The sequence below is a fragment of the Aulostomus chinensis genome, chromosome 12, assembly GCF_037954235.1.
Source record: "Aulostomus chinensis isolate RoL2024-O1b breed Wild chromosome 12, RoL_Achi_v1.0, whole genome shotgun sequence".
NCBI classification, from domain to species: Eukaryota; Metazoa; Chordata; class Actinopteri; order Syngnathiformes; family Aulostomidae; genus Aulostomus; species Aulostomus chinensis.
Genome location: NC_141331.1, coordinates 17836438 through 17848695, shown reverse-complemented (window position 1 = coordinate 17848695; position 12258 = coordinate 17836438). Strand labels below are relative to the sequence as shown.

Genomic DNA, 12258 nt, shown 5'->3' with positions numbered 1-12258 from the left:
GAGACATGACAACAACTGTCACTCCTTTATTCAATAAAAAGGAAAAGGTCCCCACATTCACCACACAGAGAAAAACATCCCCCTCCATGATGAGCTGTCATCACTTCCTGTGGTGAACAAGCCTCGCCGAGTCAGCGGCCAGTGCTCAGGTGTCACGCAGATTTCAGAAGGAGCGCCCATCATCGGGGTCAGGCTCTGACATGCAGTATGGCAGCTCAGAGCTGAGACATCCCAGACAAGTCTGCACTGGCCTGACAGGAGCCCTTCAGACTGGGAGCCTGCTATGAGACACAAGCAGGTCCAGTAGGACCATTAAACCAGCGTCAGTGTGGTAAATACTTCCTGCAGCTCTATTAATCAGGTTAAACTTCATGGCGTTTGACATTATGTAGGCGCAGAAGCGAAATAGTTACGACTTTATTAATATTGACTCATCGAGCGGTCACTTTAAGTCGAGCTGGCATAAAAAAAAAATATGCCATCAGTTCAGATGATCAAGAACATACACAAAAAAATACAGAAATATATTTATGTTTCTATATCAAAATCACATAATATGTTCTCACTAAAAAAACCAACAACACTTCATTAAATAACAGCTGGATTCCACCAGCTTTATGTCACATGTGCAACGGTTTTGCTCGGTCATGCATGCGCATCTCCCGTTCCTGTGTTTTTCATCACTTAAATGCAAGAATATCTTCATCTATCGAATTTAAAAGATTTAACTCAATAAAAACATCACAAACCTCTACTCTTTAAGTGATATAACCTTAATAGGTAACAGATGAAGACTGAACAGTAAGCCAGTCTGAAGCAGCTAATGAATAATATCCTCAAACACATCCCGGAATATTTTCCTGGTACTATATAGACTGAGATGGACTCAAACCTCCCACGATACAACACATCCTTTCCATGTGATACCGTACTGTACATCTCTCTGTTGTACACACAAGACGTCAGGAGGGGAAGACGGATGTTAAGATGTTGCCGCGGTTCAGCGTGGGACAGCAGGAGGAAGGTTTACACAGCCTGGGATGAAGTGAGAAAGCACTTTAATCGGGTCTGTCATTAAACTGACAAAAAAAAAAAACGCGTCAGGATTTAACGGGAAAGTGGAAACAAGGAAAAAGAGGACGAGACAACAGAGGAAGAGAACAAAAAAGCCGAGAACACGGGTCTTTTAACAGGAGGAGAGCACAAGGGTAAAGATGCTGATGTGAAGACGGTGGGGATGATGATGATGATGATGATTATGGGGGGGTTTGTGAACCTTTAAAGCATCAGCTCATCTCAGTTGGTACAATCAGTGGAAATCCTCTTGAGCCTGATTCTCTGAGCACTGCTGACAATCGAGGGAAACAAACGACGGAGGAGGAGATGAGGGCACGTCCGTACACCTGCGCCGCTACCGGGACAGCAGGTCTGACTGTGATACTGAACCACGGACCCTCCAGGAGACCCCAACACGTCGATACATGACTGCGCAGATACTAACATGTTGTGATCCAACTGCACGAATATATAAATACACTGTATAACAATGCCCTGCATGTTTGAATAAATCGCTGACATTTCGATTTTATTGTTTCCTTCCTACATAGTCAGGCCACGTGGGAACATTTTATTTAAATGAATGAATTAATACTTCTTTAAATCACATGACGTTACTTTTGGCATACTACGACTCCATGCAGTCGTCATAACATCTCTCTGGACATTTGCCTCTTGCAGACGTAGCTACAAACTACTGCAGGAGTTTGGATCGATTTGTCACATAAGCCAAAGTCAGAACTTTGGAAGTTCTGGATCATTTTTATTTAGAAAAAGACAAATCTATTTACTGCATAAAGATCATCTCAGTTTAACATTTTTAAAATTGATTTTTAGTGGATTTATCCATATTGTAGCCTCAAACTTACTTTCATGTGTACAAGCTTGTTTTATATCACAAGAATTGCAATTATTGTACTGTTACTCAAAAGAATTTTTTTTTTTTTATAAAGACATGAAGGTGGTGAACTTGATCTGTATGTTCATATTGAAGTACACCAGTATAAATCCGCGATGTGCTATCAGGCATCATCTTCATTGTTCCACAGGTGGGGGGGGGGGCTTTGTTGGGTGGCAAGTTGCCTTCTTCCTGTTGTAGCTACAGTTTGTTGGTGCCGTCGGAGCAAATCAAGCGGTGCCTTGACAAACCCCTTTTCACAGGCTCCCGCCCTTCCTGACAGAGGAAACACATGTTATGGGATACATCCCAGTAAAAGAATGGCTCGCCTCAAACCATTAGACCTGAGCTGCACACTTTGTCTCTCTGCCTCTTTGTCTTAAAAACATGCTGGTTGATTTTAAGGAAGAGAAGAGCAACTCTCTGTAGACAAAAAAAAAAAAAAAAGCCCAAACAATCCTATTATTTGTTGCTGATCCGTTGGAGTGAACCTGCCTCTCGGATCAGCTTCATTTCCAAGTGAGCTGTGTGGCTGCTATGGCAACTAAGATGGATTTGACATTTTTGTGGGTCTCAAGAGGCTCACATGAGTAAACGTCAGAATTACATCATCTAAACATGTTGGAGCCACATAGGGAAGAATGTCCTAGGAATAGTTAGCGCTTCCATGCTAATCAGATGACTGTAGTAAATGCAGCACGCCACTGGGGGGGAGGGGGGGGGGGGTGTCGTCGGCCTTGAGCGGAGACACTAACAGGAGATTAAGTTAAGTCAGGAATACTGAGCTGCTTTACTGCACAGGGGCGAACAACATGGATGTGATTGTACATGCTGGACACCATGTCTGTTTTAAAGTGTAAGATAAGGCTCGGCTCACTCTCTTGGCCTGCATGGCAATCCAGGAGTTCGCCTTCACACACAGCTCACTCCAATTATCCACCCGGCGTCCTGCACACTCAGTACAATCCTGCTACCTTATCCCGACATTTTTTTTCTCAATATCAGCAAATGTAACAGCAGTTGAAAGAGTTTTATAAATAAATCTTTGTGAATGGGTCACGTTAAACAGAACTCATTTGTTTGCTGTGGGCAGAGTCCACAATGGAGCTTTCAAGAGGAAGAAAAAAACAAAACAACAAAAAAACAGGAGCTCAGTGTTTCGTGTAAATGTTTGGTGAATGGGCCTCGACAGCAACTCATCCTTTTACTGATCAGCAGAAGTTTGTGATACAAATTCGAGGAAACAATACAGCTGGATTTTTTTTTTTAAATCTAAAGGTGAGATGAAACCCCGCCTCCAGCAGGTTGTGCCCCTCCCTCTCCTTCCCTCACTGACCTACAGTGTCACAGAGAGGAATGTCAGCTATGCAGCCGGCCTGGTGAAAAGTTATTAGAGTTGATCCCCTCTGGCTATAGCGGGTCCCGTCCACACACTGCTCACTGCACAAAGCCATAAGAAGTCGGTTTCATTAACCTAACACAGCACGCACCGTGGGAAAGAGAGAGGAGGGTTCACACTGCGCAGACTTTAATCTGTTTACCTAAATAATCATGTGTTTATCCGCCTCTGCTTTGGTGTAGTGGCTGAATAAGTACATAAAGGTCCGAAACATTCAAGGGAATCCCAGATAAACAACAGGGAGTTTTACTTCTGGTCCTTAGCCCAGAGCAGGAATGATAAGTACTTCCCAAAGCACTTCAGAGGGGGAATAAATACTCATTCAGCACTCCAACATTTCTCCTCTCTTACGAGTTTAATAAGTCCAGATGATTCCTCTGCCTGGATAGAAATAAAGGAGCCTAGCCTCTGTATCACTTGTATTTCTCTGCTACAGCATTCAGCAACCGAGCCTTCTTTGAGCCACAAGTGAATGGAGGGCTACTGACCACAACTGGGCAATGTTGGGGGAGTCATGCTGTTTAAAGCAGATTTACCTCCTGAGAACAGGCCGGGAGCTCTGTACTCCAGAAGTGTGTGAAAAAGAGCAAGTTTAATTCCACAAGGTGTCACAGATGCAGTCTGGACTTGACTCTCTGACCACATGTGCATGTGAGTTTGTGTGTGTGTTCTTGTTCTTGCTACATAGAGGTTTCCAACCAAATTCTAAACAACAGAGTGAGGACATTTTGGCCAAACCTCACTTCTTCAAAGGGCCGTCTGAAGGTCAAGACTTGGTTTTAGGGTCGAGGTTAGAATCAGGTTGGTTAGATTCAGGGTGAGGGGCTAGGGAATGCAATACGTCAATGAAAGTCCTTACAAAGATATAAGTACAAGTGTGTGTGTGTGTGTGTGTGTGTGTGTGTATGAGTAACATATAAACATTAAAAATTGACAGTTCCAACACTGTATTTCTACCCTCCAATCAAAATGTGTTCTAGTTCATCTGCTCAGGAAAACTACAAATTGCAACTGAAAAAAAAGTTCAGATTAAAAAAAAAAGTGGTAAAAGTGGAAGTTTCAGGCTTCGAACTATTTACTAATGTAAAAGCACCGATGTACAGGATCCTAAATGTACTCTGACTTCTTAACGTTTGACAAGTGGAAACCAATGTTCACCTGCATTGTTTGATTCTGTCTATTGTGCATGAAACTGAGCTTACAATTTGTATGCAAGGAACTTTATCGAGGTTCTGGAGCATGAATCACTGTAGAGTCAGAACACACCTCCAAGAAAAACCTTCACTGTAAAAGAAGGCATATCCTGTAATTGGCAGTGACTCAAACATGGAGAAAATGACATCTGTCAGGTGGGAAAAGTAATGACAAGGTTAAGAGTGTTGGCCTCGAGCCTACCCTCCAATCTCCCCTGTCATGCTTAGAGCAGCATTCCCACAATTACAAGTTCACGGCGAGCTGCGCTGAAGGATGCAAGGGGAACTTTTATAGACAATTCCAGTCGGCTGGGACTGGGAGAGTAAATACACCTCACAGAAAAACACACAGGGACTTAAAAGGAAATGTGGGAGTCATTAGGCTTCTCTTTCTACACATTTCTCCAGCTGACAATGTGGATGTGCTGTTGGGTCTCAAGTCATGTTGTGCTGCTTTTCAGGGCTTTAATCCGATGAGCTTAATCTGCACGTGTGAAGCGCGACGATTTTGCCTGACTGAGCCTGGCCTCGAGCAACACTAATGAATTAGTGATGGCATGCAGACCAGCGAACACCTACACTTGCTAGTTCATCCATTCACTTGCAGGGGGTGTGGCTAAAGAGTTGGAATCCCATAAAAACACAAATCAGGCACTATTTAATATGGTATTCTCATGTTTTGTGGGACCCGGTCAGTTAAGGGCCCACAGAAGCATTTATGGGCCCCCACCCCTCTTCTCTTGCTACTGTTTGTGGTGGCGCCATTCTCCTCTCAGGTCATCAAATAGCAACGCTTGGTCACGGTTCTCTGCGCGCGAGGCCCCCCTTTGCACCTGTATGCTGTCAATTACGCCAGTATAAAGCTTCTCAAGTCAGTTCTCAACTGTCCATCTATTTGAACTGCCACTGAAATCTTTTATAGAACACAACTCTGAGCTTTTTTTGGTGATAGAACCTTAAGAACAGTATTGATTAGTGGTGTGACGGTTCAGAAAGCCCAGGGTTCAGTTTGTGTTCCAGTTGGGTCACGGCGTTGTACAGCAGGGGCGATGTTAATGAGCCATCCATGCACGTGAGCATGGGCAACACACACAAGCTGATAAAACTTATGTTTCCCAGTTGGGACTAAAAAAAAATAAAAAAAAATTGCATTTAATATGCATATTGAACTTTTGAGGTTTTATTGAATGGTTCGGTATGACATCCCTTGTCATTATATATGTGTGGATATACATACATGCAGCCCATAACAACAAAGACTCTTTACATTCTCCATACGTCCAGACATTTTTCAGGCATTTGTGTGACATACATTACCTCCATTCATTCAAATGTCCTTCCTTATTAGATCATAGATGATGGCAGGCATGTTCATTACAAAACGGATTATACACCAGAGTCCTCCGCAGCTGCACGTAGGTGTGTGTTCTCCTTCCACATGAAAATAGAAACCTTAATGGCGTGGAGGACAGAGGCAAAGCATTCTCCCTTTGATGACTGCTGCTGATGATAATATGCTGCACTTATGGCTCCGCGGCAGGATGTTATGCCTCAACAGTGGGATGGAGGAGGAAGCACGCACCGATTCCCACTGTAACTGTACTGAAGTGGGAATATTCATTTGTTTAGCCCTCACTTTGAGCACCAAAAACATTCTGGTATCAAACCCTGAATTGCATTTGCACAGGAAACTGAAAAATATCTCTTGCAAACCTTGATGACCTCTGACCCTGCCCTCAATCACTGGTTTACTGTACAACATGGTGATACAGAGGAGGGATTCATTGTATTTTCATTTGGGTTTTGCAGTTGTGAGTGAAAACCAGGAATTGAACCTCCACACCTGCACTGAGCCCGTTCCATTAATACTGAAGGTTTCCCAGGAGCTCTGCCTCTCAACACGTCTCCACCTGAGTGGCCGTGTGCTATGGAGGGCGCTAAAACTAAACACTGTCACACAAGGTGCATTCCAACCCAACAACAAAACAAACTTCAACAAACTCTGACCTCACGACTGTTCTGAGCACTTCACAAGAAAAATAGTTATTGCTCGGTAAATGTTTATAGTCAGACGGTGTAAAACAAGCCACTGAGCGGTGTGTTGGGCTTGCTAACAGGAAAACACCCAGCAGCTGGCCACTTCTGTTATGGTAACCTCTGTTCTCCAAAACAATCCTGATCCATCAGGCAGAACCCTCTGTGGGGGCGGTGTGACAGCGATCCCTGCCCAAACTGTCCCCTAAATAAAACCTAACCTGCACTATCTAAGAAAAGACAAGCGCCCACTCTGGCAGGGGAGGCTGGAATACAGGAAGTAAGGGACTCTTCCTGTTCAGGCAAAATGGAAAGATTTTCGAGATCAAGGAGACAGGGAGCTCTCTCCTGCTCCAACATCTGGAGGGTTACCCATGCAGCTGTGTCATGGAAGAGGAAATCTAAAAACTCGACCATTATGTAACAACCATTTAATTGGTACATAATTATGTGTGTATAGTCACTGAGAAGACAAAAACAAAGACTCTCAGATCGCATGCTGCAGTGATTTGTGATGGGAAAAACCTGTTAAATATGAACTAACTTTTGCCAAGAAATCACTACCTAACCCTGCACAGATGTTCATGTTTAACCCTTATTTTACATTAGTTTGAATGCGGAGGACTCGGAGCTAGCACAGAGAATTACAATACTAGGAAGCCGTGATTCACATCCATGATATTTAATTTGCATTTTGAGCAAAATCCGTCCATCTTGGCTCTTCTTTGGCTCTTTGACTCCGCTCTAAATGTCAAAAGTGGCAAATCTGGTTTAAATTATGACCGCAACTGCAAAGAGCCGTGCCCAAACCCAAGCTGACAGATTTTACAGAGAGTTTGATGGGTGCTTTTTATTTCTCACATTTCCTCAGGCCTGTTCTCCACAAGCACACACGTCACTACTGCATCCAGAGGAGATGAAAAAGTTTCAGCCGATTAAGTTGTATTGAAAGCACAGGTGGAGCTGACAGGCGGCTCGACCTGCAGCATCGTAAACATAATGATGTTCGTTATTAAAACTGTAAATAACATAACCATAATGTAACAAATCACTTTTGTTACATTATTTTAAAAAAAAGTCTAGACAACACAGAATTTTGTTTTGACGAATATTCAAAACCCCAAAGAGAATCAACTCACGTTAGCAACCTCAGATCTGGAGCAACGTTTGCTGTCGACCAAAGTTTTTAAATGTCATGTGACATCATCGGGACTTTTGTGGTTTATAACTTACCAATCCTTCCAATTTTGGGGTTCAAAAATATGTTATCTGAAAAAATGTGTAATCTGATTGCTTATAAATGTATGGGCCTGTACCCCCCACCCACTGTCACACATCATCAGACCGTTCGGTCGTGAGGCTTCTCTTGAGTGATCCAGCGAGGGAGTTGTGTTGTGTTGCGCTTCCACCAGCAACTACTCGCCCAGAGCAACTGGAACTAACCCAAGGTCAGCAACGTGTCAATATTTTACAATGTAAGATATGAAGTGATGTGTCCAGTGTCAAGGTTACAGTAGTAGATGATGAAACAAAAGTTCTCCAGCTTCATTCTCTGGATGTGTTTGTTCCAAGTTGTACAATCTGAGCCTGGTCATATAACAACACCCTTGTTAGGGCTGGAAGACGACACAGTCATTAGCATATCTGTCTAACACACTGCTGTTAGATCAGCACTCAGTATTGGCCAATATGCAAATGTCAGAATCAATATCAGGGTAGCAAAAAATTTAAAAAGCAGATTTCTCCAACTTGTTACGCAAACTGGTCCAATTTAGGCTGTCATATCTGTTGATTTATTTAGTGGCACTTTGAGATAATTCGACACATGATGATAACAAAATCATCATCTTAATTTCTCACAATACACACAACATGAACAGGAATACATGTGATATGTGACAGGCAGATCAATATATACATCCAGTGGAACATTTCATTCGAATTGAACATTTTGCATCAAATCCCAATAAACATTTTTGGGCTTCTCTTCTCATGATTGGTTACAAGAGCAGCATGTATTATTGACAAGAGAGAACCCCCCTCCCCCCACTAGAGTACCATCATCATGGTAGCAGGAGTGTGTGTGTGTGTGTGTGTGTGTATGCTGACACCAACAAGCCTTAACAGTGAGACAGACACACAGAGAGCAGAGGGAGGTCAAGCAGCTTAGGCGTCGCACCACCACGCTGACGACCCAGTAATCTTCAGACGATCTGCAGCGCATGCGATGACAACCAGAGCACAAACACACAGCCGGGCGGCCGCTACCTGTTCCTTCACTTTGGTAGAGACAAATATGACTTGTGAGGATCAAACCGCTCTAATCTGAGTTGTGCAAGTTAACTTTAAGAATCTATCCAATGCTGGTGAGTAGCGTGACTAACAAATTTGGCTTCACGACATGACAGTACACGTTCCAATCTCTGTGAATGAAAAAGTCCCTGACACACTTTTCAGATTAGAATCACAAACACACACCTGCTTGAGGTATTCCCAGTATTTCCACGCCTTAGGAAGTTCCCCAAAGCCTTGAGAAAGTTAGATATCAGATCGTGGCGGGACCTGCCTCATTACTTCAATGCTATCGAGTATCCAAAGGTGCCATGTCATTTTCAAACCTGTTTTCAAGTGGCGTCCAGTTTCTGTTTGACTGATACGAAAAAAACTACAAGTCCAAAATTGAAATATCATCAGGTTTCACCTCCCTCTCACTCTACAGAACAACCACACACTCCAACATGCATGGAGGTGCGAGGGTCCTACGACCGACATGTTCAACCTGAGCACACGTGATATCAAACGTCACGTGATGCAGAAAGAGGCAGCAGGTTCGACCACACCGCAGGAATATTTGAACTCTTCATCACCGATACTCAAGGACGGCTCACACAGCAGCACGCATGTTTGTTGATAGTTGCGCTTGTTGTCTGGAGCACCACTTTCCCTGCACAGTGACTTGGTTAAGTGCGTGTGTGTTTGTGTGTATCAGCCGTGGATTGCTAATGGCATCACTCCCAGAAAACGACACCCATCTGGTGCACAGCTCCCGCGGGTCAGACGAATAACAGGACACTGAGATTCAGAGTAGATCCCCATTAGGTGGCAGGCCGTTTGGACTATTGATTACAATTACACAACACAACAACCTGCCAGCGCTTCCATACCCTGCATACATGGTTTAAACATTTCCAGCTGTGATTGATCTGTTATGCAGCCATCAGCTGATACATCTGTGTGAATGCAGTCCCTCAACTCCGCACACACTCAGCAATATCGGCTCTACCTCCTTGGAAAGCCCGTTTGTGTCCAAGTGCATCAACAAATTCAAAGCTAATGGCAGCCCTCGTGGAGCCGGTAGTGCTCTCAGCATGCCTTGAGTGAGGGACGGCTCAGCTGAGGGCTCTGGCCTATCACAGGCCTCTCTGCTCTCCACACCAACAATAAACAAAGAGGCTCTGGTCAGTGTGCGCCTTTGTGGAAATGCACAAATTGTTGGGAGACGAAGGGAGCAAAAAGCTGCACTTGACTCTAAAACGTAGCAGAGGTATCTGCTGCGCTGCCGTGCACGCAACATCCTGTCAATTAGATGATAGTCGAGCTTTTCAGGGACGGAAATATGTGTGTTCACAATGAAGCAGCATCATCGGAACGGAAGCAACAATCTCTCCTTTATGCCAGTGAAACAGATGCCTCTATTCCTGCGGTATTTACATGTTTCACGGAGGAATTAATTACACGCTGCGTGGACGGCGGTCGTGTCTTCAGCTACATTCTCGTCCCACTGAGAAACTCCAGCAAACATTTCTGCTCACACGTTTATCAACAAGCTCAGCAATCGGATGCCCATTGAGAGTAGCACAGCAGTAGCACGCAGACTTTTCAACAAAGTTAGTTCAATCCTTCTGTTGATTTCCCAACATGCATACTTATATCCATGTCTGCTCTCCTCCGGCTGGAGCTGAGTGAGAATGAATAAATAATATGAAGGTGTGGTTGGATGTCTGGGATCCTGACTCAGGATTCCATTTCTCTGACAGAGTGCCTGGATGGTGTCTGTTTCAGTTACCTAGCAACTTCTTCCAGAAAAGCTGGAGTACTCTTGGATACACAACAAAAGGACTCACTTTTCCGCAAGGAAAAGTGATACTGAAGGGTTCTCGTCCCCCACATGTTCCAAAAATGGAGGCTCGTATTCAGCAAGGTGTCACTGTCACTGGACACTTGAAATGGAATCTCCACGCTTTCCCTCGCCGGGAGGTTTAAGGTCATGTTAGAGCATCCCTCTGAAAACTGATGCCCTCATTGACAGCAAGTACAAACCACCGTGAACGGCACTGATTGAAGGAAGTCACGTGATTAAAAGTAAAACTGTAAATCAAGGCGTGAAGACTCACGCAAGTTCAAATTCGTACGTAATCCAAATTGTGCCATTTATCAAAAATTAAAAAAAAAATTCAGACTGTAAAAAGACCACTCCTGCTCCATTCATACACTCCCGATCACGCTCTCTTTATCGGTGAGGATCTTACTTCATAACAACATACAGCCTCATTCCCACGTGCTCCCACGCAGCTGACTGTTTACGTGGAAATGTGCGTAAAGCTAATTACCCCCTGCTCCAAATAAGCAGACATGATGATTGTGGCCATGGTGGTAAGGTGGGAGCGGCGGTGAAGGATTCAAGGTGTGTACTTACAACAAGCACGGACGTCCGGACCACCTCAGAGACACTTTGCCTGAGTTCAGCTGCCGTGCCGGGCTTTCCTAGTCCCCGCGTAAATTTCCTGGTCTCCGGGTGCGCAGGAGTAGCCATCACCGCGCATCGAACCTCCCTCAAAGTTATATCAGCGAAGGTTAAAGGAAACTCATCACCGGCTAATCCCTCTCCGATCCCCGCTAGTGCGCACCACGAGTTGGAAGCCGGCTCATCTTGCGGTTTCACTTCTCCGATCACTTTTTAAATTCATCGTTTATTAAATTAGCCCAGCGCTCTTCCTTCCTCTCCTGTGAGATGTGTTATCTCCATGATAAACTGTCTTTCAGAGAAGTGGCTCATTGGCCGTCCAGCGCCAGACAGGAGGTGTATAATCTGGTTTTCTCCTCGGCGGCGCACTCCGCCCCTCGCCGGTTTAAAGGCCTGCCCACTGCTGGCTGCTGCTGGGACTGACTGGACTTTGACCAGAGGGACTTTTCTATCGACGTTGTCCTCATTTTACAGTGACGAATCACCTGGAGAACATGACGGCTATGTTCTCTTAGGCGTTTGATGAGTTGCGATGTTGAAATGTCTTTAATGGTACAAATGAAAAACTCAGCATCCGTACAGCCAAGTTTCATAGTCTGGGGTCTGAGATTCAGGGTTCGAGGAGGGAAGGACACCATTACTTTACTTACATTTTATTGATTTTCCCTCTGGGATCAATAAAGCACATATCTATCTATCTATCTATCTATCTATCTGTAGAAATTGCCTGAGAAAATAATACTCTAGCAGAAAACTCAATCCAAATTTTCCTTTCGGAGAGATTTGACAGGTTTTTTTTTTTTTCCTCAAGTAACAAAAGTAAAAGTACACTTTCTACACGATGTTTGTGTATTCAAATATGTTAGCAGGTAGAAAAGCAGAAGGTTAAAGATGATGGGGTGACAGTTAGAATGACGGAGGTCTAAGTAGGAGA

At 44.1% G+C, this 12258-nt stretch overlaps 1 protein-coding gene across 2 annotated transcripts in view; it reads right to left on the bottom strand.

Annotated features, from left to right (window-relative positions):
* Window positions 1–11664, bottom strand: part of LOC147252326 (dedicator of cytokinesis protein 9-like) — a 76740-nt gene extending 65076 nt beyond the window's left edge. For both annotated transcript variants that reach the window (XM_086220601.1, XM_086220602.1), the window contains exon 1: window positions 11277–11664. In XM_086220601.1, the coding sequence (XP_086076727.1) occupies window positions 11277–11393 (117 nt within the window). In that variant the 5' untranslated portion in view covers window positions 11394–11664. The remainder of the gene's footprint in view (window positions 1–11276) is intronic.
* Between the last annotated feature and the right edge of the window lie 594 nt (window positions 11665–12258).